General features: G+C 46.4%; 1 protein-coding gene across 1 annotated transcript in view; it reads left to right on the forward strand.

The window, feature by feature from the left end:
• LOC140900304 (calcipressin-3) overlaps nt 1–25967 on the forward strand; it is an 81545-nt gene that overhangs the window by 51579 nt on the left and 3999 nt on the right. The window contains exon 7 of the mRNA XM_073317407.2: nt 25645–25740. Coding sequence (XP_073173508.1) covers nt 25645–25740 — 96 coding nt within the window. The remainder of the gene's footprint in view (nt 1–25644; nt 25741–25967) is intronic.

Genomic DNA, 25967 nt, shown 5'->3' on the forward strand with positions numbered 1-25967 from the left:
AGCTGCACTTTGCTAGGTGTAGCCCAGCATTTACAGTCTGAGAAGCTGGGCTGGGGTGAAATCCCTTGAAGGGGATGCTTGTGTGGAGGCTTCCCAATGCCCCTCACTGCTGCACTGCTCTTTGGGGGATGTGTCTCTGTTGTGTCTGGCCAGGATGGGGGGGGGGGTGAAGCGCCGCAGAAGTGGGGAAAGTTGCCCCAACCTTCCTTTCCTGTGGCGGTTTAACCTTTTAACAAGAGGTTCCCACTCCCAGGTATCAGTGCTGAGAGCAGAAGCTGGCTGATGCCGAATACAGACAGCACGGAAGGGAGGCCAGTGGGCTTTCGTAGACTTGTTGGAAAGGCTTTTGTTGGTTCTAAAAGTGGATTGTGACATGTAATAAAATAGTCTAGATGTACCAGTATGCATCCAATGAAGTGAGCTGTAGCTCACGAAAGCTTATGCTCAAATAAATTGGTTAGTCTCTAAGGTGCCACAAGTCCTCCTTTTCTTCCTATGCGCAGTGTAACCAATCTCCTCTTTTGTGTGGCAAACATACAGACCTCTGGTATTCTCCATCAGGTCCTTTCCAGAGCATTCTTGGGCTTCATCCGATAGCAGGTTTAAAACCTTAAACAAGAGGTGTGCAACCATTGTTGGCCTCCAGAGTCCAAAAGCCATTGCACTCGCTTTCCCCGTTTGGTTGCATCGACCCACTGCAATCGCTGTAGATTAACTTGCTCTTTGTACAGTGATTGCTTATTGGAATAAGGCAAAACAAAAGTCTTCGGGGATCCAGAATACTGTAGACATTGTTTGTGGTATTATTATGTGGTTAGATTACATGAGGGCCTAGGACCGGATTCTGCAAAGATTTACATAGGTGCTTTACCACAGACGTGTGAGCAGTCCCATCAATTCCAATCCGGTTACTAGCATGTGTAAAGTGAAGGATGTGTAAGCATCTTTTTAAGGTAGAAGCCCCTGAGAAGTTTCCACTAGTTTATTTTTCTATCATTAGTACAGTGGTTAGTTGCAAGATTAGAGGTTTTATAAGGCTGTTACAGAATTAACCTTTCTGCCTTGTACACTGTCAGTCACATTCTGCTACCGGTTATATGGCTGCAATCATTTCATATGAGTTACTTTGGATTCACACCTGTGTGAGCAGAATTTAGACCTGTTTATATTGCTATATACTGAGCTTGTTATATACAGCCATAAACAGGAAGGAAATACGATACTGATGTGACATTTTGTTTTGCTGCCAAGCTAGCCCATTAGCAGCGACTTGTTTCTTTAATTTAAAAACCATTAAGGCATAACATTCGAAACAATCCAGGGCAATTACCTCATCCCTGGGGAGAAGTCTGGAATGCCTACTTGCAAGAACAAAATCTTTCACTAACAATTTTCCTCCTTCATCTCTGTGGATGTAACTGAGCCTGTTGTCTTTATTGCGCGGCGGGCGAGCAAATCGGAAGGTGTTTCCTTAAGGTTGGCCGAGTTATGTGTTCAAGCCCTGCGATTCTGTGCTGGCAGATTAGTACTTAATGTGGGGTGAAACCGAAGGCTTGGAACATGTCATTGTTCGCCTAATGTCTAGGTGTTGCTGTAGCCGGTCAGCACAAAAAGGATGGATGTGAATTCCATTATTGCTGGGAACATGATGAGGTTGCTGACAGGTTCGAAACGTGGGATTTCTAGATTTTCAAGGTGTCATAAATATAAAGGGAAGGGTAAACCCCTTTGAAATCCCTCCTGGCCAGGGGAAAGCTCCTCTCACCTGTAAAGGGTTAAGAAGCTAAAGGTAACCTCGCTGGCACCTGACCAAAATGACCAATGAGGAGACAAGATACTTTCAAAAGCTGGGAGGAGGGAGAGAAACAAAGGGTCTGTGTGTCTGTTTATAGTCTGTCGTTGTCGGGGATAGACCAGGAATGGAGTCTTAGAACTTTTAGTAAGTAATCTAGCTAGGTACGTGTTAGATTATGATTTCTTTAAATGGCTGAGAAAAGAATTGTGCTGAATAGAATAACTATTTCTGTCTGTGTATCTTTTTTGTAACTTAAGGTTTTGCCTAGAGGGGTTCTCTATGTTTTTGAATCTAATTACCCTGTAAGATATCTACCATCCTGATTTTACAGGGGGGATTTCTTTATTTCTATTTACTTCTATTTTTATTAAAAGTCTTCTTGTAAGAAAACTGAATGCTTTTTCATTGTTCTCAGATCCAAGGGTTTGGGTCTGTGGTCACCTATGCAAATTGGTGAGGCTTTTTATCCAACATTTCCCAGGAAAGGGGGGGTGCAAGTGTTGGGAGGATTGTTCATTGTTCTTAAGATCCAAGGGTCTGGGTCTGTAGTCACCTAGGCAAATTGGTGAGGCTTTTTACCAAACCTTGTCCAGGAAGTGGGGTGCAAGGTTTTGGGAAGTATTTTGGGGGGAAAGACGCGTCCAAACAGCTCTTCCCCAGTAACCAGTATTTGTTTGGTAGTGGTAGCGGCCAATCCAAGGACGACGGGTGGAATATTTTGTACCTTGGGGAAGTTTTGACCTAAGCTGGTAAAGATAAGCTTAGGAGGTTTTTCATGCAGGTCCCCACATCTGTACCCTAGAGTTCAGAGTGGGGGAGGAACCTTGACACAAGGTAATTGAGACGCTTAGTGCTCTGGGAAGTCACTTAAAAAGAAAAAAAAAAGACTGCAGGTTTTCTGTGCAGAAAATGTCATGAATCCAGTACTGTAGAACCCCAGAGTTACTAACACCTCAGGCATGGAGGTTCTTTGTAACTCTGAAATGTTCGTAATTCTAAACAAAGCATTGTGGCGGTTCTTTCAAAAGTTTACAACAGAACATTGATTTAATACAGCTTTGAAACTTCACTATGCAGAAGAAAAATGCTGCTTTTAGCCATCTTAATTTAAATGAAACAAGCACAGAGACAAATTCCTTACCTTGTCAAATCTTTTTTTAAACTTTCCCTTTAATTTTTAGTCGTTTATGTTTCACACAGTCCTGTTCTGTGTTTGTTTATAGTTTGGTCTCTGCTGCTGCCTGATTGCGTACTTCCAGTTCCAAATGAGGTGTGTGGTTGACGGGTGAATTCGTAACTCTGAGGTTTTGCTGTAGATGGAGCATTCGGAAGAATTGTGGTCAAGTGGCTGGCGCCCAGAAGTAGTAAACAGGATGATTGACTAGCTGTGTGGGCTCGTCATATAACCTGCCTCTCTAAAATGGGTATAGTGCTATAATATTCCCAGGGGATGTGAGGCTTAAAGAATTAACATTTGCAAAGTGCTATCAGAATCTCAGAGAAAGGGTGGCAGATGGAAGCGCAGTGTATCAAGTACATGCTCATACAAAGTGTACCCTGAATAGTTTAGCGGGTTTCATGGGTTCATATGTGCGGTAGTTAGAGAAATCTTGTGACAAGTTTCATCCAGTTGTTTGGAAAGAGAAAGGAGTTGCCAGAGTTCTGTATCACAGAGAAAGTGGCTTTTCTCTTTTAGTATCCAGTGAAAACTCTGCGGAGGGAAGGAAAAGTGGAGTGAAGTGCATAGGAATTCTTGCTCTGCTGAATCCCAGACTAGTGCCGGGTGCTTCTGATTGTTAGAGAAATAGAGCAACTCAGTGGACTAGCAAGGGTGAGTCGAAGGTGCCTGAGCAAATATTGCATGGCTGATAAGCACATATCAGCTCGTGAATTTTGCAGAAAAGTGGGACCTCTAAGCACAAAGGCCTGGTGAAATGCACAATCAGGGAGGTGGGGCTGTAGGATCTGCTGCTGTGGTTTAAAGTGCTCTGACAGCAAAGGCTTCTGGGAGTTCACGCTTTAGGAAAAAGTGGGCTGGTTTCCTAGCTTTATAGACTGAGGGGTCTGTCTGTTCATCAGTGCATGCAAATTACCTGTATTTAATGCCCATAAGTGCTAGAAGGAGTTACAGCACATGCGCACTCCCCTGCATAGTTGGGTGAGAACAAGCCTCCTGGAGCTGTCGCTTTCATGCAGCGTGTCTTGGGCTGTGTCTACACTACGCAGCTTTTAGCGACATGGTTGTGCCGCTTCAGCCTTGCTGCTAAAAGGTGCGCAGTGTAGCTGCTGTTTGCCGGCAGGAGAGCAGCTTCCACCCCGAAGGAGTGGCAGCAGCTTTCTTGGCAGGAGAGCGCTCCCGCTGAGAAAGGGCGGTTCACACTGGTGCTTTTCACTGGTAAAACTTTTGTCGTTTGAAGTGTCACTTGAGACATGAGGATTGCAGAGGCTGTTGCAAAAAAAAAAAAAAATCCAGCATATAAAAAAAGCATGGAGCTTGTCTGTAGACCCTGCAAACTGAACCGGTGGGATTCAGGCTAGTTTCCAGTGGACAAGGGTGCATCTCTCTCACACCATCACCACTGGTGTTAATTGGTCCCCTTGATAGTTGTCTAAACAAAGGCACTAAGAACTGAGTGGGCCATGGAGGCTGAATTGCCTTTAGTCCTTAGAAGTGTCCTTAATGGGGCATGTTGGTAGGACACGTGAAGGTGGCTTGTCCTGCCTGTGCTGTACCTGTTCTGCAGACAGAGGATGCTCTGGCATCCTTCACCGGCACTAGCATTCATCTGGCCCTACGCAGGGGCTTAGAGTAGATAGAAGAGGGAGAAATAGCTCCACTGCAGACTGTAGTGACCTGCAGGAGGACCTGATTTCTGAGGCTCCAATCCTGCCAACACTGATTGAAGCACCTTCAAACTCGATGTGTGGGAATCAAGTTACACTGTCCTTAGGTGAGGTCAGAACCAGGGCCTCTCACTGGGAACTAACTAGCAGAAATCTGAAATTCTTAAAGGACAGGACATCCGAATCTATGTGTCTTGCTTTGCAGCTGAGAGATTAAAGTAGAGCTATTTTGCCTCTTAAAATTGTCCACCCATCAGTGCCCTGCTGTAGGTATCTTAAGTTGATCAGAAAGCGTAAGTGACACTTCCAAAAAAGAAAATATGGAGACAAAAATTTGCAGGGCTTTGGAGCTGTGCTCCGGCTCCGCTCCAGCTCCAGGCAAAAACCTGCAGCTCCCCTGTTCTGGAGCTGCTCCGCACTCCAGCTCCGGGGTCTGCTCCAAAGGCCTGAAAATTTGTACGGGTTCCTCCAACAACAGAGAGTGTTTTGGTTTGTACCAAACTGCTCCCATCTGTCTGCGGGAAGCGAAAGTGCTGTTTACTAGCACCTGGCTCTCTGATGCCATAAGCAACCATGGGAGGGGATGCCCACCATGCTAGGGTGCTAAAGGAACCTGCAGATGGTGCACTGAGAGAGGGCAGCTGGACATGAGTGGTCAATGGGAGAAACAGCCTCAAGCCAGAAACTGCTTCATTTCACTTTGTACAGCTGAGCAAATCCCAGAGACAGCGAACAGTGTGCAAAGCCCTGGCATATGCCCAGGCCGACAGTCCTTGCTCTTGGGGAATGAACTCCAATGTGCTGTGTTCTCACGAACCTTGTGCCTGTCTGGGGTCAAAATTCCTGCAGAGAGGGTGTGTGAGTTCCTCCCTGCCCGGTTTGCATTGGATTTGGCCTGGATCAGCTTATTAACTTTGACCTTGCTTATTGTTAGTCATGTGAGCTGCCGCTGTGGGAGAGGCAATACATGAGAGATGAAGAGAGACCACACAGACTGAAGTCAGAGGAGATGGGCAAGGGAAAAACTGGATGTACCAATCCTCTAGTTCCCCATAGACACAGCTCATTGCTGCCTCGCAGAAGGGACTGTGAGGGCAAAGCCATGAGACTATGGTGATGGGAAGCCACAAAAGTAACCTAGCTAGGTAAAGGCACCTGTCGATGGACAGGGATGGTGTCCCTAGCCTCAGTTTGCCAGAAGCTGGGAATGGGCGACAGGGGATGGATCGCTTGATGATTCCCTGTTCCGTTCATTCCCTCTGGGGCACCTGGCTTTGGCCACTGTCAGAGGACAGGAGACTGGGCTGGATGCACCCCCCCACACGTCGGCAGGTTCGGGTTTCATACAGATCGAGAACTCTGTCTGTCTGTCCATGCCAGGGATGTTACTTCTGGCTGAGACCTCCTGCCGGTCTGACTAGACCTGCTTAGCAAACAGCGACCATAGTCACATCCCCGACCTGCTAAAAAATGCACTGAAATCTGCCTCCCCAGCCAAGGATCTCATCTAACAGGGGGATGAAGCTCTGGAATAGTCTGCCCTTCCTGAAGACCTGGGCTGGCCCCGGGGCATGGCGTTAGGATATGTCTGTGCTGCAGTAAAACACCCACAGCCGGCCAGTGTCCGCTGACTGGGGCTCGAGCTACGGGACTATACAATTGCAGTGTAGACGTCCAGGTTTGGACTGGAGCCCGGGCTCTAGTCATGAGTTTAATGTTTCTAGCTTGAGCTACTGCATGTAAATTGCTCAGGGATTCTTACGATTCATTCTCATCTCTTCAGTTAAAACCACCCCGGTTCTGATTCTGCCCCCAACTATTTCCTCGTCATGTCTGGGAGCGACTAGCGATCCCTGACTAGTGCGTAAGGTGTTTTTGTTCTGCTTGTTTGTGCTGTTTCAAGTGCCAAGCCCTCTTCCTTTCATCTGAGATTATTGCAGGTGGGGACAATGGTCCTGCCTCTCTCAACCTGAGCCCCGTGCGCCTGGTCCGAGAGGATTCTGCCTCTGTTTACAGCAGGAGAGAAGAGCTGTTTTATCAATAGCACGGAGCCAGAAATGCCCTTTCAAAAACAGGCCCTCAAGAACCCGCGGGCAGAGCCACAGCACCCCATGGGATGTGTCTGAGGGCAGAACTGACCTGGGTCTAGGCAGCTTGCTGTTCTCTCTCTCTCTCTCTCTCAGCGCATCAGACAGTCAAAAGAGGCCTCCGACTCCCCTTCAGTTTTGCCCCAGGCTTGCCCCCCACTCGCTCCACTTCTGGAGGAGGAAGGATGGTCTGGTGAATGAACTGCAGGGCTGCGAGTCAGGAGAGGTGGCCTCTGTTCCCAGCTTTGCTAGCGACTTCCTGCCTTGGGCATGTCCCTTCACCTCTCTGGGCCTCTGTTCCCCCATCTGTGAAATGGGGGAGGACGACACACACTGCAGTGGTCAGAGTAAAGCAGAGATGCTTGTGCCAGTTAAACTGGGTGGGCAAAGCTTTCGGAAGCCGTGAACTCTGTTGCCACCGCTCAGCAAATGGCGCGCCCCAGGTAGGTACAGCGCTTACGTCAATCAATCCTGCAAAATCAGTACCGCATGCGGCATGGAATCCCAGCTCTGCATGCATGTCGTGCTGGAGTCGAAACCCAAGCTGCTCTAAGCTTCACGTTGGAACAAGCAGCCTCCAGCAACGTTCAGCAGACCCTGGCTCACCCTCAGTGGGTGCAAGGGGGCAGGATCCACCCGGTGCCATGCTGGAGCTACTGCAGAGGAGAGGATTAAATAACTAGAGTCGCTCAGAAAGGCCCCAGTCATGGATCAGAGACCAGTGTGCAAGGTGCTGTATGCTGTTGAAGGTGCCATAATTTTATGTCCCATGCAAAAGAGGTCCTTGCAGCCACAGTGTCAGGGCAACTGCACCGGTATTCCCCCTCCAGGATCCACGAAAGGCCCCCATTTTAGGTTTCTGGATCCCAGCTGTCACCTCTCTTGGGCAGAGAGCCCTGTCTCATTCCCCTCTGACCAGGGGTTTTAAGGCTGCCCAGCTCCCTGCCTTACACTGTGATATACCCAGCAAGCCAGACTGCCTAAAAGGCCAGGGTCTGTTTTGCTTTCTCTCTGAAGGCTATGCCCAGTATGTTGCCAGCAACTGCAAGTTACGATCCAGCTGCTTCTAAGCAAGCACATTTATTCTTAAGGTTTCAATGCAGAGAACATGTATTCAAACAATAAAAGTTCCTACAAACCTGCTCAGTGTCCACCCCAAACTCCAGCCTAGGGTTCTGGTAGGTTTTAGTCCTTCAAAAACCCACAACTGGCTTTTCCCCGGGGCTACAAGTTCATCTATCTTAGATCCAGAACCAGAACAAAGGCCAGGCAGATTGGCTGTTTCTTTATACAGCTCAGGCCTTTAATCTTGGCTTTCTGAAACAGGTAATCAGCAGATAGTGAGCCTCTCCTAAGGGCATAGCTTCAAAAGGCTGGGTTTTTGCACATCCAGAGTTGGGGAATTTGCATTAACTCCTCCCTACGGATTCCCCAGGAAATCCACTTATCCCTAGAGTCCATATTTGACTGGCACGTTTTCAATATAATCTTTTGAACTGCTAGGTTTTATATCTGCCACATCTCCCCCCTAGAGAGGTTACGTACATTCCCAGCCCACAATAACACATACACTTAATACAATAAGTTCTGTCAAGGATATTGCAGGAAATTGCCCTATCCGTTACACACGTCACCTGTCATTAAAGATCCTTTAGTACAATCCTTTTGCAAAGGGGACTTTGGTAGTATTAGCCCAAAGACCTAGCCAAATTCCAGTGTGGATGATTGCATTGTACCATTCCAGATTTTTTCTCTCCCCCCCCCGCCCCCGTTTCAAGTAGGTGTGGCATCCTCCTTCACTTCCTGTCCTAAAGTACTTTTATGTAGGGTCACTGTGCACTGTTAGATAGGTGCTGTGTTCCCAAAATTGGCTGCATTTCAGTTTTGGACAACATGATTCGTTGGATAACGTGTACAGATAGTTTGTAAAGCTAGAAACTAGTGCATGGAACCTGTCACTATCTAAGAGGTGGCAGTTGAAATGAAAGCCTATATAGTTAAGATTGTAAGTTCTTTCATGTAAGTTGTTATAACGCAAATATAACTTAGAGACAAGATACTGGTCATGGAGGTGTGACTGAATGAAACAGGATACTACGAGATGATTTTTTGCCTCTGTCTTCACTAACAAGGTCAGCTCCCAGACTGCTGCGCTGGGCATCACAAAATGCGGAAGAGATGGCCAGCCCTCTGTGGAGATAGAGGTGGTTAGGGACTATTTAGAAAAGCTGGACGTGCACAAGTCCATGGGGCCGGACGAGTTGCATCCGAGAGTGCTGAAGGAACTGGCGGCTGTGATTGCAGAGCCATTGGCCATTATCTTTGAAAACTCGTGGCGAACCGGGGAAGTCCCGGATGACTGGAAAAAGGCTAATGTAGTGCCAATCTTTAAAAAAGGGAAGAAGGAGGATCCTGGGAACTACAGGCTAGTCAGCCTCACCTCAGTTCCTGGAAAAATCATGGAGCAGGTCCTCAAAGAATCAATCCTGAAGCACTTGCATGAGAGGAAGGTGATCAGGAACAGCCAGCATGGATTCACCAAGGGAAGGTCATGCCTGACTAATCTAATCGCCTTTTATGATGAGATTACTGGTTCTGTGGATGAAGGGAAAGCAGTGGATGTATTGTTTCTTAACTTTAGCAAAGCTTTTGACACGGTCTCCCACAGTATTCTTGTCAGCAAGTTAAGGAAGTATGGGCTGGATGAATGCACTATAAGGTGGGTAGAAAGCTGGCTAGATTGTCGGGCTCAACGGGTAGTGATCAATGGCTCCATGTCTAGTTGGCAGCCGGTATCAAGTGGAGTGCCCCAAGGGTCGGTCCTGGGGCCGGTTTTGTTCAATATCTTCATAAATGATCTGGAGGATGGTGTGGATTGCACTCTCAGCAAATTTGCGGATGATACTAAACTGGGAGGAGTGGTAGATACGCTGGAGGGGAGGGATAGGATACAGAAGGACCTAGACAAATTGGAGGATTGGGCCAAAAGAAATCTGATGAGGTTCAATAAGGATAAGTGCAGGGTCCTGCACTTAGGATGGAAGAATCCAATGCACCGCTACAGACTAGGGACCGAATGGCTAGGCAGCAGTTCTGCGGAAAAGGACCTAGGGGTGACAGTGGACGAGAAGCTGGATATGAGTCAGCAGTGTGCCCTTGTTGCCAAGAAGGCCAATGGCATTTTGGGATGTATAAGTAGGGGCATAGCGAGCAGATCGAGGGACGTGATCGTTCCCCTCTATTCGACATTGGTGAGGCCTCATCTGGAGTACTGTTTCCAGTTTTGGGCCCCACACTACAAGAAGGATGTGGATAAATTGGAGAGAGTCCAGCGAAGGGCAACAAAAATGATTAGGGGTCTAGAACACATGACTTATGAGGAGAGGCTGAGGGAGCTGGGATTGTTTAGCCTGCAGAAGAGAAGAATGAGGGGGGATTTGATAGCTGCTTTCAGCTACCTGAAAGGGGGTTCCAAAGAGGATGGCTCTAGACTGTTCTCAATGGTAGCAGATGACAGAACGAGGAGTAATGGTCTCAAGTTGCAGTGGGGGAGGTTTAGATTGGATATTAGGAAAAACTTTTTCACTATGAGGGTGGTGAAACACTGGAATGCGTTACCTAGGGAGGTGGTAGAATCTCCTTCCTTAGAGGTTTTTAAGGTCAGGCTTGACAAAGCCCTGGCTGGGATGATTTAACTGGGAATTGGTCCTGCTTCGAGCAGGGGGTTGGACTAGATGACCTTCAGGGGTCCCTTTCAACCCTGATATTCTATGATTCTATGATTATTTGGGTTATGGTCGCACCCACACTATGGGCTTGTCTACACTTAACGGGGGATCGATGTGCGGCGATCGATACATTGGCAGTCTAGTGAAGACCTGCTAAATCAACAGCAGATCGCTCTCCTGTCGACTTCTGTACGCCACCGGATCGAGAAGAGTAAGGGGAGTTGACTGTAGAGCGTCTCCCATCGATGTTGCGTAGTGTGGACCCCGTGGTAAGTAGATCTAAGCTACGTCGATTTGAGTTACGCTATTCACTTAACTCAAATTGCGTGGCTTAGATCGACTTTTCCCTTTAGTGTAGACAAGGCCTATGTATACGACACATGCCTGTCCACACAAGTTCCCAGGAATTCCTACCATGCCTTTGGAGTTGCTGGTTTTGTCTCTGACCTTGCAAACGCTTAACACATTTGACAGGCTTCAGAATAGCAGCCATGTTAGTCTGTATCCGCAAAAAGAAAAGGAGGACTTGTGGCACCTTAGAGACTAACAAATTTATTTGAGCATAAGCTTTCGTGAGCTACAGCTCACTTCATCGGATGCATACTGTGGAAAATACACAGAACAAGAAACAATGGCTGTTATCATACACACTGTAACAGAGTGATCAGGTAAGATGAGCTATTACCAGCAGGAGAGCGAGAGGGTGGGAGGGAACCCTTTGTAGTGATAATCAAGGTGGGCCATTTCCAGCAGTTGACAAGAACATCTGAGGAACAGTGTGTGCGTGTGGGGGGGAATAAACATGGGGAAATAGTTTTACTTTGTGTAATGACCCATCCACTCCCAGTCTTTATTCAAGCCTAAGTTAATTGTATCCAGTTTTCAAATTAATTCCAATTCAGCAGTCTCTCGTTGGAGTCTGTTTTTGAAGTTTTTTTGTTGAAGAATTGCAACTTTTAGGTCTGTAATCGAGTGACCAAAGAGATTGAAGTGTTCTCCAACTGGTTTTTGAATGTTATAATTCTTGACGTCTGATTTGTGTCCATTTATTCTTTTATATAGAGACTGTCCAGTTTGGCCAATGTACATGGCAGAGGGGCATTGCTGGCACATGATGGCATATATCACATTGGTAGATGTGCAGGTGAACGAGCCTCTGATAGTGTGGCTGATGTGATTAGGCCCTATGATGAATAGATATGTGGACACAGTTGGCAACGGGCTTTGTTGCAAGGATAGGTTCCTGGGTTAGTGGTTCTGTTGTGTGATGTGTGGTTGCTGGTGAGTATTTGCTTCAGGTTGGGGGGCTATCTGTAAGCAAGGACTGGCCTGTCTCCCAAGATCTGTGAGAGTGATGGGTCGTCCTTCAGGATAGGTTGTAGATCCTTGATGATGCATTGGAGAGGTTTTAGTTGGGGGCTGAAGGTGATGGCTAGTGGCGTTCTGTTATTTCTTTGTTGGGCCTGTCTTGTCGTAGGTAACTTCTGGGTACTCTTTTGTCTCTGTCAGTCTGTTTCTTCACTTCAGCAGGTGGGTATTGTAGTTGTAAGAATGCTTGATAGAGTGAGCTGTAGCTCACAAAAGCTTATGCTCAAATAAATTTGTTAGTCTCTAAGGTGCCACGAGTCCTCCTTTTCTTTTAACACATTTGGAGTCTCTCCATTGCCTTCCATGGGCTTTGGATCAGGCCCAAGTGATTGAGTGATTCCACTGAAGTCAGTGGGACAGCTCCCAAGCTCAAAGTTAAGCATGTGCCTAAGTTTTTGCAGGATTGGAGCCTTGATTCACAAAATTTGTGGTAACAGGTAGTGGAAGTAAAACTTTGGCTCGTTTTTTATTAACGACAGAGCCCCCGCTGCCACGTCCCAATCTGATCTTTGCTGACTAGGCCCCCTGCATTTCATAGATCTGCTCACTCATAAAGATGATGGGAATTAAATCAAACTTCTGGTTGCTGAATTAACTATTGAAGGAGCTCCTCTGAGCTCCAGGAGCGATATGAAGGAAGTCAAAGAGATTCTTATGTTTGCGCAGCCAGAAAATCCAGTGCCCTGAATAAAGTTTAGAAAAAAAATATTTATCTAGGTTACCAAGAAAAATCACCTCCCGGCCTTCTGCAAGCGTCTCTAACACGTCTCCTGACGACGCCGTGAACACACACCCTTCCTCCAGCACGGCAGGCATGAAAACAGACAAAAAGCGTTTCTCATGCAGGGGCTTTTGAGCTGAGGCCAACAGACTGGATCGAAGCTCTGGGGCTGCTCAGCTTTAGATCCAAATCCACACATCGTGCCTGGTCCTAGCTCTGATGGAAACACACAGGGCTGATTTTTCTGTGGGGACTTGTTACTATGAACAACAGGCTCACAATAATCTGTCTCGGAGCAAGAACATTGTCCGTGAAAAGTGAATTCACACGCTCAGCGAGAAATCCCTTGGCTCTTTCATTTGGCACAAGGAAGAAACTTCAAGCCATACGTCTGTATTCTCTCCTCTTTAGAGACCAAAGCCTGAAGTCAATGGCACTGACGTCCTCACCACGGAGGAGGCCTGCCTCGCACATCGAGGATCCCACTGTGGGAGCATGATCTGGTGGGTAGAGGAAGACCTAGAGTCAGGACATCTGGGTTCTAGGCCACCACCTTGTTGAATAGCCATCAGCAAGTGACTTAGGCTCTCCACCCTCCCCACTGTGTGAAATCGGGGGATAGTTGTCTACATCTCAGTGGGGCTTAATTAAAGCATTTTGAGAACCTCTGATGAAGTTACTATTCGTATAAAATTGCTGACGTGCTGGGAGTGGTTGTGTGTGCAATCTGTACATCGTTTCCCTTAGAACTTGAACTCCTTCCTTTGGGGGCACCTACGCTGGAGCTGGAAAGTGTCAACTCCAGCTCAAGGAGACGTTGCAGGGCTTCCTCTGATTGAGCTGGTATGCGAAAAATAAATGTAGCCACGGCAGCGTAAGGGGTGGGAGGAGCTAGCCACCCCAGGTACCATCCTGTTCAAGACACTAGGTTTGTACTTGGGTGGCTAGCCCCTCCTTCCTCTGAGGCTGCCACGGCTACATTTCATTTTTAGCATGCTAGCGAGGTACCGTGGGAAATTATACCACCTGCTCTGTGCAGATTAGGGTCGCCAGTTTTGATTGGATGTATTCTTCGAGGTTTCGTCCCATGGCATCACCTTTAATTAAAGACTAGCTGGATTCTCCAGGATAACCCTACTGTAGATGTTCCCTCCATGTTCTGGGGAGAGCAAAGAACCCTTTTGCTATAAAAAGGCTAAATTCTCTGTTGCATTTCCCCCTATGATTCGGATAAGGCTTTTTACATTAGAAACTACCTAAGTCTCATTTGCCAAGTCTGAATTGCTGTTGATGGGTGCTTGGTGTAATGCTTCTCATGTGTCCAGTCATAACTTAAAAATGTACAGTGCGGGTGGACAAGCGAGGCACTGTTGTAAAGGGGCCTTTTAATTAAAAAGTGTTGACAATAAAGGAAACCCTCTAACATTCCTTTCAGGAATACACTGTATAATTGTTCCCAGGTCTCTGCTGATGTCTGATCCATCATTCAGGCATTCCATGTAAATGGGCAGTTTTGTTTAAAAAGCAGTTTGGGGTAGATTCAGGGATCTAGGTATTTTTTTAAAAAGGAATCATTTTTAGGCTGAAACAATGAAGTAACTCAACCTTCTGGCAATGCCACCCTTCGAGCACACCGTTTCTGGTCAATGTTTACTGCCCTGTCTTACTGTATCGCCATAAGGTTGCCAAACATACATTGAGCTGTTGAGCTGCGTAGATTTTCTTCTTTGGATGCTGCCTTGGCTTTAACTTTCACTGGGAGTTTAGGTTAGGGTCCCCTCCCCAATCATCTTTGAGCACGAAGCATTTGAGCTCAGCCTCAATGGACACCTTGAACAGTTGATCTCGGCAGTGGAAGTCTCACTTTGGCCCAGCAGGAATATTTATTTGAGCGGTGTGAACTTTGTAGGGTGATCTCGAACTCAGGAGATCTGGGTTCAGTTTCCAGCCAGGGGTCAGCACCACCACGTTGCGCGACGGACACTTGACAAAATTACCGGACTTAGTGACGGGCATTGGTGGGGGGGTTATGTAATTCAGTCATTCAAGCCATAAAATAGCGCACATCATTTTCCAGTCACCTAGTTAGCTAGCTAATGATAATAATAATAAATTCAACTCACTTCAGTGTTTTTTAATGTACCTCGCTGCCTCAGCTAGTATAGGGAGACCTCCCAAAGGTTGCATGAGGCTAAATTCGTTGTTTATGATGAACTCAAATACTATGTTACTGAGTTCCGTACAAGTACCGAGGGAGATGTTTGGAAAGAGAATGAAGCCCTGATCCTGCAAGGTGCTGAGCAGCTGCTCTGAGCTTCTGAGGGCCCTCAACAGCCATTGACTGCAGTGCGAGTTCAAGATACTTAGGACCTTCCAGGACTGGGCTAACTAACTTCAGCTGAAGTTGATGGCACTCAGAAATGTATCCCGTGTGTTGTAAATTGTTGGGTGGATATGTAGGTAGGTAGAGCCATAGATTAAAGCCTGCTATATCTGTGCATGGGTTTGGTTGGCATCAAAGCATCATAGGAAGTAAAAGGTACCCCTGCTGCATTTTATTGGGCTTGCAATTAGTAGAAACAGTTTATACATTTATTAAATATGGAGGAAATGCTTTTGAATTACGACTTCTTTTTTACAGGGTCTACAGAAGATCAAAGTTCTGTGATCTATACACCAGTAGCAGTTCACTAATAAAAACTACGGGCCAGATTGCACCTGGGCCCTGCATGGATGATCAGTTGTGTGTGGGGGAAGGGTACCAGAAATTCTCCTTCCCCACCCTTTGAATCTCTTTTTAGACTTTCATTCTCTTTCCAGATATTTCTTTATGGCCCCCATTACTGCAAATGGCTTATCATCATCCCTGTGTGATGGCTGAGGAATGAAGGCCTCGCCCAAGGTCACACAGGAAATCAGAGGCAGAGCCAAGAATAGAAACCTGGTCTCCAAGGGACCACCAAGCACCTTCACCAAAACCATCCTTCCATGATGCAGTTCCTGCTCCGCTTTCGCACGCTCCATGCTCTGCTGACAGTAGGGCCTTGCTGGGCCTCTTTGGGCACAAAAGGGGCTGAGGAGGAGGCAGGGTCTTGGCCTGCCCACAGGTCAGATGCAGGAGGTGAGGAGCGTGGCTGAAGGGATGAGACCATGGGGGTTCTAACCCTGTGTGTCTGGAATTAGGCTCCCATCAGGTTCGGTGCTTCCTGGTGCGCCCGCTGAGATGGCCCTGTTCTACCTAGCCTACCAACATGGGACAGTGGATAATTGTGTAGGGACCCATTTCATTACAGGGACCTGCAGTGCCAACAGCTAGAAAGAACCTCTTTCTTCTTCACCTATTTCTAGCACCCCGGGCGGCTCCCCGTCTCCGCAAGCAGCTCCCCGTCCTTGCTGTTGCTGGCGGAGGTGCAGCCAGGCAGCTCTGCCTCGGTTCCCACCTGTCAAATGGGGATGATGTTTCCATTCTCCCACCCTTTCTGTCTCGTCTATTTAGCTTGTTAACTCAAGGCAGGGACTGTCTCTTACTGTATGTACGTACAGAGCCTGGCGCAATGGGGCCCTGATCTCAGCTGGGCCTTCCAGGTGCTACTATCGTATAGGTTAAGAATAAAGAGCATGTATTCACACAGGGAGGAAGGGGCAGAGTGTGTGGTTCAGTGCTTTAGACAGACGCAGGGAACTGGGAATCCTGCGTTCCAATCCTGGTTGTGACATTGACTCCGTCAATGGCCTTGGGCAAGTCAACTGAGCCCAAGTTTTCAGAAGTGGCCTCTTCTTTTGGATGCATCCTCGTTTTGGGAGCCCAGCTTTAGACAACCTGTGGCCTGATGATTTTTTTTTTTTTTTTAACAGTGAGGTTCCCGTAGATTCCAAGGAGAGTTGAGGGCACTGAGCACCTCTGCAGACTGGGTGCATGATGCCCAAACTGGGCCTTTCCCGTGACAACCTCCATCTACCATACATCCTCCTGGGAATTGCCCATCCCAGAATGCAGCTGATTTCTTTGGATCAGGCCCTTTATGCTGTGGATCTGGTGTGAGAGGGAGACTAGAGTGGATTCCTCGGCAGCACTTCAGTCTCTGTGTCAAAACACCCCAGCTCCCACCCCTATTCCTTTGTCTTTTACCATCACTCCTTTTCTCTTAGGTAACCCTCTAGAGGGCAACCTGCCCGATTTGATCTCCCTAGAAAGTAGCTCTACATGAAGAGCAGCAAGAGCTTGGTGCGTGATCAGATGGAATAGATGTCTCTCTCAACGATATCGGTGGTGCAGTGGTTCCCAAACTGTGGTCTGCGAGCTCCACCCAGGTGGTCCGCGGATAGTTTCCCTCTAAGGTGCGCGCCTGGGTGGCCACACATGAGAAAATGAAGGGCCACCCACCTAATTAATGGAGCCACGGAGGCATGGCTCCACTAATTAGGGGCATGGACCCTGGAGAAGATGCACCTCACAAGGTGAGGTGGTGGCCTTGGGGGGAATAGGGGGTAGTTGGGAAGGGGCAGTGGGGTGAGAGGAGGGGGTGGGGGGAATTTGGGATGCACAGGGCTGCGGCAGCCAGAGAAAGAGGTGACTTTCCCCAGCTCCAGGGTTGCGGCTGCTGGGGAGAGATGGCCCTCTATCCCAGCCCCAGCTCTGTGGCGGGTGAGAGACCCCCTCCCTCCCAGCCCCAGCTCGGGGGCTGCCGCGGCGGAGGAGAGAGGGCACATCCATCACATTAGAAAGATTAGACTACTGATATTAAAATAGGAGTTGTGTGCTTTTATCTGTAGAACAAAAAAACATTGTTTATTATTACGGGTTTTATCCAAAGCCCTTTACAGTAGTTGGCTAACGGTACAAACAACATTTGGAAAGATCATTAAGTGGTCCGCCGAGACCCTCAGCAATTTTCAAGTGGTCCATGAATATAAAAGTTTGAGAACCACTGCTGTTGTGTCTAGCAATTATGGTGAGGTGGGCATTAGAAAAGCACCAGATGGATTTCAAAGGCGCGCCCTCAGCTACTTCAGATGTTCAAATATTACTACTGAGGACTGGGATTTTCAAGAGAACCTAAGGGAATTGGGGGCCCAACTCTCCATGAAATTTGCGTGCTGGGCTCCTTTTGAAAATCCCATCCATAATAACGATTTAAACCAAGAAAGGGGATAGTCAGGCCCTGGCTGTGGGCTCGTACAGCAGAACTTGGGTCAGAGGCTGCAGGATGATTGATCAAATAGGAGCTGAGGACTTTCAGTGCTTTGCTGGCTCTTGTCCTCAGGCTGTACAGGTGGGTTTTGGTTTTTTGTTTGTTTGTTTTTTTTAATGCCACTGCTGTTGCTGGATGCAGAAACCACCTGTAGTTTAATGTGATTATCACTCTGCCTCAGCAAGGAAATGAAGTGCTCCTTAATGTGTGTTTAACAAGGCTAAACCTGGAGGGCTTCATGCCAGAGCCTGAGAGACACAAATGCTCATGTAAAGGCGCTGGTCTGACATCAGGGCAAACACTTAATACATAGTTGTATTGTTTGCCTGAAGCCACACTTATGCAATCGCTCCTGCAGGCTAATCTGAGCCTCGATTTTTTTTTTTTATTTTTATTTTTTCCTCTTCTCTCCGGAGATCCTCCCAAGGTAAATTCAGGTGCATTACTTCACTGAAGCACATCGTGTTTTTATTTTGCCTTAAAACTTGGGCAGCGGGCCCAGCTGTTATGGCGGGTTTTGTTGTTGTAAATTGTTCGGGGGGGGGTGGTGGTGCAGGATTGAACGGGCAGTTAGATGGCCTATCGGTTTATGGGGGAAAAAAATGGATTTTGTGATGTTTTTTAGAAACCTCTTTTCCCCCCTCTACATTGTTGGATCTTGCCACGAACACCTGATCGATTCCCTCTAAGAGGATAAAACCTGTAACCCAGGGGAGAGCTCCTTAGGCAATAATGCTGAACGTCAGCGCTGCCTGCCAGTGAATGCGGCTGCTTCTGAAAGGTAGTGGGTTGACGGAGACAAAAGCCTGGTTATCCACCAAACACTTCCAGCCCCAGCCCTGACCTAGAGGGGAGAGGGTAGTTTGGTTTCTACAGCCAGTTGAGTCCTTGGCCTTTCTGGTGGAGGGTCAAGCGTGGCGGTGAATTTGTGACGTGGGCACCTTTCTATAGGGAATTGGACTGAGACTCGCTGAACTCATTTCTCATTGGCCGCCCAACAGCCAGGATTGACTGAACGTGTGGGGCTGGGGCTTTCAGTGGGCCTATGGAAATGAAAAACACCAACCTCTAATTGATTTGAGTGCATAACTCTCCTAGGCTCCTTTGCAAATCTTAGCCTGTATGCATTGTGACTAATGCTCCCTGCTTACTGATCAATGGGGTGAGGGAGACACCCCCCCCATCTTTAGCTTCCTGGAGCCCCCTTTGCTCTTGCAGGGGTGCAGCTATAAATGATTTCAGTTCAATCACATTAAAAGTGTTGCTTCCTAGACTGCACTGCTTCAACAGCTCTGATTATAATGTGGAAAGTACCCATGTAAAGGAGCCAAATCCCATTCTCAGAAGTGATTTAGACACGTAGGAGCCTAAATCTGATTGAAAGTTATGGAGAATGTTTGCCTTCCTACCAGCTGTGACATGGCCATTGATCCAGTTTTCTTTATTAACACAGTCACACAGACTACTGTTTAGCTTGGTCTAATGCTTTCAGTGGTTTTCTTTCATCACATATTACAGGCCAGTGTGGTCTAGAGATTAAGTGGCTAGAAATCAATAGCTGTTAGCCAAGATGGTCAGGGACGCAGCCCCATGCTCTGGGTGTCCTGACTGCCAGAAGCAGCGACTGGATGACAGCGGGTAGCTCACTCGATAAATAACCCTGTTCTGTTCACTCCTTCTGAAGCATCTGGCGCCAGTTACTATCAGAGACAGGATACTGGGCCAGGTGGACCATTGGTCTGATGCAGTATGGCCATTCTTAAGTGCTTGATCTTGCCCCATTGATATTAGTGGGAGCAGGGGGAAGCTCCCGAGTAGCAAATCCGGAAGTCAGCACTTCTCATGTTCTTCTCAACCCTGTGACCAGCAGCACAACTGAGGTCACTAATTCTCAGCTTCAGGTTTCCCCACATGTTAGATGAGGTTATTAACAAGCACGCAGTGGAGCTGGAAAGATTAACCCATTGTGCTTTGAGATCCCCAGACCGCAGCTGCTACAAAGTATAAATATTTTTGCAGGTAATACAGATAAAATGGCTACTTTGATATCCAGCTGAATGTCTGGCTATAGCACAGCGTTTTAAATAGGGACTGGAGCCAACAGGCACTCTTGAACCTTTCCACTGTTAGTGTCTGACATCATGACACCCTTTTCCTGGGTTGCTAAGTGCTGAAGTCTGCATCTCTCTCTAAGCAGCACCTGCCTTTCCATAGCAGGAAGTCAGCTCTCGAACTTAAGCTCTTATGGAAGCATGCAAACAAACCCTATATATTTCCCCACCGCCCTCTTCTGTCCTCACCAGGTGTTTCACGAAGTAGCACTAGCTGTTTGGCTGGTTAGCTCCAACCCTGAAGCTCTGGTAGATGAGCATGTCCGTTCAGCTTGCAATGCTGGGGCTGAGGGGAACAGGGAAGGTTTTATAAATGGATAGATTGCAGTCAGTTGCCAAAACAACCGATGTACTGTGTCTACAAAGGTGAGTTAAATGGAAACGTTCCAGGGGCTTCACTCTGCTGGTTATGTTTGCATCCACCTAATGAATATCTGGAAATATTTTGACAATCTGTGGTCCCTTTTTATCTGTAGAATTACACATAATTAGCAGCACTCAGGAACCCAGACAGGTGTGTGCATGTACAAAATGAGGTACAGTCTTGTGTGTGTAGTGAAGAGAGCATTTAAAATGAATGTTGATAATAGTGCAAACCATAGAACGCCTGTTACATAGCATCTACCCAGTGCTATTCATCTTCAAAGCACTTTATAGACAAATCAGTGAGCTTTGGATTAGGACCTAAAGTCGAGGGAAAGATTCCCGTTAAATTCAGTGGTGTTTAGATCATATATTATGGGCCAGTGTGGTCTAGAGATTAAGTGGCTAGAAATCAATAGCTATTAGCCAAGATGGTCAGGGATACAGCCATATGCTCTGAGTGTCCCTAAACCTCTGACTGCCAGAAGTTGGGACTGGATGGATGACACCCAATTGTGCAACTCAGTAGAACTCTTCCCTGTTTCACAGCTGGGAAACTAAGCAGAGAGGCTTCTCCAAGACACTCTGGCAGACCGGAATTAGCCCCCCAGAGTTGCTCGCTCCCACTCCTGTGCTCAGAATACTGTACCTCTCCAACAGGATTTACAACCTGTATGTTCAGCAGGTTTATGGTAGCAATATGGAAACGAAGTTATGACATAACTTTATTTTCACACGGAGTCCTTGGTATGATTGTTTGAAAGCCAGCTGTGGCCCGTAGATAAAATTCATCCCTGCTCTAAACAAGCACAATCCCATTGTCCACAATGGCGTTTCACTCACTTAGATCACAGATGAATTTGGCCCCATAAATGCCTGTACACCAGCAGCCCTCTATTTACCCTAGGCAGATTGAGTGGCCAGTTGGTAAATTACTGGTATGGATTTGAACTAGTGACCAAGAACTGACAGATGCAAGATCCTGTTACCAATCCTTCGAAATGTCCAACCCTCTCTCATGGGCGATTGTTTGGCATTTCTTGGCACACCGTCCAAGAAAATTACCCATCCGGTCTGCACTCCGAAGGCCCTGAAACGTGTGTTTCTGTAGTCATGAACAGTCTGCTAGTTGGTGAAAGCTGGGCATGACTTTTCCTGAGTCGGGCCCTTAAGGAAATATTTGCTCAGCTTCCCCCCAGCTGTAATGCCTGACTCCCACCATGCTCTGAGGGCTTTCATCCTGAAATGAGAGCAAAGCAAATGCCTGAGATGCCTTGTGCAGGTTTCTCATTAAACAGGCACATAGTGCTAAGCAACAGCTTTAATTGAAATGGAAATGGGGGGCAGTGGGTGATGACAAATGCAGCTTTGTGGAGAATTTACGCTATCTTTGTGACACTGAGCTGTCAGGTTTTAGCAGAAGAGTTGCAAATTCTCTACAAAACTCCATGGACAAGGACTGGGGGAGCTTTTGATCCAAAATCCTTCTTTCAGGGTGAAAAGATCTATGACCAGACTAAATCATCATGTTACAAAAGTAACTTGGCCTTGGTTACACAAAGGAACCATTCAGTCAGAGCAGAATGACCCAGTTATGGATTCTGGGACAGAGTTATTTTCATTTTTTTTTTTTTTTTTGGACCAAAGAGAGTTGAACCATTTGATTGAAACAACCTTGCGATTCTAACTTTTCGCGCTGGGGCAAACATTGGAAAAAGCAGCCGCCGGCTTCCCCTCTGCCAGTAACTTTCTGAATTCCCATTCTCAGTTTATTAAAAAAACTATTAATAGAATTCTTTACTATTGTAACAAATCCATAACTATGAGCTCTCACTGTGGTGCACAGACTAGCCAATTAGTACTTAATAAGGACAGAACTCAGATCCTCCGGCTCCACCAGCCAAAGGCCAAGGTTCTCAAAAATCAGAGTGACATTCTGGCCCCGTCGCAGTCACTGGGAGTTTTGCCATGAACTTTATTGGGGCCAGGATTTCACCTTACGTGCCTAAAGTTAGGCTCCTAAATCTCTATTTAGGCTCTCAAGTGGCCTAATTTTCAAAATGTCTGAGAATCCAGCAGCTCCCGTTGAGCCTGGTGCTTCATACTTTTAAAGATCATTTACTTAGGAGCCTAACTCTAGGCTCCAGGTTTCATAATCTTGGTCCAGATTCTCATTATTTAACTACTAAAGGAGAATAGCTATTAGCTGCTAGCAGTATAGGGCATATGCTATAAAGTTTAACCATTCTGATTCCATTAAGCAGAAAGGGATGTAACACACACATGGATGCCAGCTCAATGCAGTATTAATACAAATCTCCATCCCCCACCCCTCTCAAAACATGGCATACATAAAAAGTTATCCATCAAAGGCATGATCGTCTATTTGCAGGAAATGATTGATACCTATTTCTATCATAGATGACAACAGCAGCCCTTGTCCGCCAGGTCTATATACACAATCCAGGGTACTGCCGTTGTGCTTCATTGCCTTCTCGTGGCCCAGTGCATCGCTGGGATAGCAGACTAGGAGAACCACAGTCAGCTGTGTGCTGGGGAGCATACATGCCCCGTAGGTTCCCATGGTGATCGTGAGCTCCCTAGCTCCTGGCACCCAGTGACAACTTGTCGACCGAATACTGTGTCAGTTCAGTATGTTCTCCATGCACCCACAGAACAATGACCACGTGTTGACGGTCTCTCTAAGCCTGCTGCCCAGCCCCTTTTACCATTGCCCTTTTCATTCCTCTTCCTTCAGTGGCAGGAAGAGCTCCTGCCAAGACCCAGGTTCAGGGATTTGCGTTCCGCATGATGCCACAGTTGACCACAAACGCAGCAGGCTGTACAGCCTCCTACTCTGTTAACGATGGCAAACCTGACCTCTGCTTTCAGGAGGTAAGGAAGGGGGCAGAAGTGGATCTATGGTTTTACAATGATGCGATCAAGCCCCACAGATGAAAGGTGCTGTAGCAGTATAAAGGATTGTTGTCAAGGCAAAAATGTGAGTTAACTCCTGGCCTCATGGGTGGAGACTCAATTATGTCCCAGTTTTTTCCTGAGAGATGGAACCCAGCCCCAGCAAAGGCGATTCCAGTCATGACCTCGCTTCTCTTCCCAGAAACTGCACCTGGTGTTTGCAGTTTCTTTCTTTGGTAGATTCTGCTTCCGCAAAGCTTTTCGAGGATAGTGTGGGAAGGGGAGAGAGAGATCTTCAAGGAGCCTCAGTGGCCAAGATAGTCCTAGATTAGCATTTGTCTTTACTTGTTAGCTGGCTGGTTGAGTGTGTGGTAAAGCTGTGCAACTTATCATTTTCCCCATCTCACCAGTTGGTTTCTCTCCATTTAAAAAAGCCCTATATTGGGCTCTGGGTTAGCTTTAATTTTACATGACACAAAGCAAACAGATACCAAGAACTTGCCCATAAAGTGTACAATATCTCAGTGGAGTGTAAGAAAACGAGTAAGGCACACTCCTGATCAGTATAGACAAGATTCAGCCCAAGCATCAAGCACTGAGGAATGATTTAATCGTGATAGGTTGGAGGGCATTATATCTTTAAATCAAAGAGTTGAAATAGATTTTGTGGTCTCTATGAAGTGGTGTTCGGATCCTTCCACTGTTGAAGGATTATTTTAATGGCTAAGGTTACTAGTAACACACAGAACGCTGACAGGGCTATAAAGCGTTTCCTACATTAACATGTACAGGCTATATGTTTTCCCTGAGAATGCTACCACATGAAGTAGAAAGAAGAAGCAAACCAAACTCCCACAATCGATCCAGTCACACACATGTCCTGTCCCACTTCAGATGCATTAGTAAGGGTGGGCTGGATTGCGTACCTCATTTCACTTTGCCATTGTGGCTCTGTTGTGGGATGTGCCATCTGTGGGATCATAATTGACTGCAATGTGATTTAATTACAGTCATGGTTTTTTTTCCACCTAGGATGAAGAAAGTAATTTGATGATTTAAATCTTCCTTTGGCATAAAGGTTTTTTTCTTCCCCCTCCCCTCGGAAAACTCTAAAAGAGAGAGAGTGCAAAGTATTTTACTTATTATCATAGATACATGCTGTAGAATCTCATGCATTCTCCTGTTTGCCAACCCCAAACCTAATCATTCTCACAAATCTCGCTTTACCTCACTTGTCAGCAAAGATTTAGTGGGGCGAAATCTCCTAAGGCTTCATTGACATTATGGAATGTTTACTACAGAGATTTATCACAAATAATCAAAATTGACACAATTGTCAAAGTACATTTGCGGATGCAGTAGCCTTTTTAAAATAGCCTCTTTGTTCATTTACTGAATCACAAAATTTAGTACTCCTGACTGAGGGCTCGTCTCCACTAACTGGGGGATCGACATGTGGCGATCGATCCACTGGGGGTCGATTTAGCAGTTTTAGTGAAGACCCGCTAAATCAACCGCCAGTTGCTCTCCCGTCGACTCCGGTACCCCACTGGAACGAGAACCATAAGGTAAGTCGATGGGAGAGTTTCTCCCATTGACCCAGCGTGGTGTAGACACTACAATAAGTCAACCTAAGATATGTCAACTCCAGCTACGTTATTCATGTAGCTGGAGTTGCGTAACTTAGGTCGACTTTGCTCCGTAGTGTAGACGTGCCCTGAGTCTCCCAGTCATTGGTGCAAATCAATGAGGAATGTAATACTGTGTATGGCATATATGAGAATCTTCTATTCTTTTCCAGTTGTTCTCCCTTTATATGCAAAACAAAGTCCTAAAGATTGCAGTATCACTATTTCAAGCGGTAGTGGTTTGGACAACTACTGCAGAATACAATTGTTCATGATAATAGAGAACCCTCCTGTGTTTTCCACTTTCAAGGTCAGAATTGTCACTGTGCCAAGGTTATGGCCTGATTCTTTTGCTATTCCAATTATCAGGAGTTCTAGGCCAAACTGCAACGTGGACTTCGAGACTCACTGTCTTTGTAGTTTGGTTGCCTGTTGCCGCTTGTTTCCAATTTATGCCAATGTTTCTCCTCTGAAACTCAGTTCTGTGGAATGGTAAAATTGCACCTTTGGCATGCATGGAATTTGCTTACTTTATTCCGTGTGTCAGCAGTGCTGAGCACTGTACATTTTAAGGTGAATAGCTTACTTGGGGTTCGAAGAGTATCCTTACTCACACTGGGTGAAATCTTGCCATGGACTTCACTGGTGCCCATGACTCCCCATGGCAGGAGTGGGGCCAAAATTCCATGCATGGTACAGTACTTTACTCTGCAATTGGTTCATTCATTTCAATAGAACTATTCATGGTGTAAGGTGATTACAATCTGGCTCTTGGTTAAGACCCAAATATCTGATGGATAATTGTCCAGTTATCTCAAATGAGTGCTGACAGTAGCAATTTCAGTGTGTGTGTGTTTGTTTTTTTAAAATCATTCTTCTTTCTTTGTCTAGCTGGAATCAAGATGACGACAGCTGCACCACTGGGCAATAATACCTTGTCTCCAACAAATGTGACCACAAAGTCTCAAGAAGAAATTCTTTATCAGAGTAAGAAAAATATTGTGACAATGGATATATTTGAGTTGCATTTTAAACGCCATGTGTCTGGGGAAGATTTTGAAAAGATGTCCGAAAACATTCCCATGTACAAACATTGTTAAACAAGGGACTTATATAAAACTGCCACATCACCCTTTGAAAATTCATCCTCCTAAAGATAATCAACATTAAATAGAATAAAATGGATTTCAGTGAGCTTGTTTTAAAAAAGTGTG

The sequence above is a fragment of the Lepidochelys kempii genome, chromosome 19 (genome assembly GCF_965140285.1).
Source record: "Lepidochelys kempii isolate rLepKem1 chromosome 19, rLepKem1.hap1, whole genome shotgun sequence".
In the NCBI taxonomy this organism is placed as follows: Eukaryota; Metazoa; Chordata; order Testudines; family Cheloniidae; genus Lepidochelys; species Lepidochelys kempii.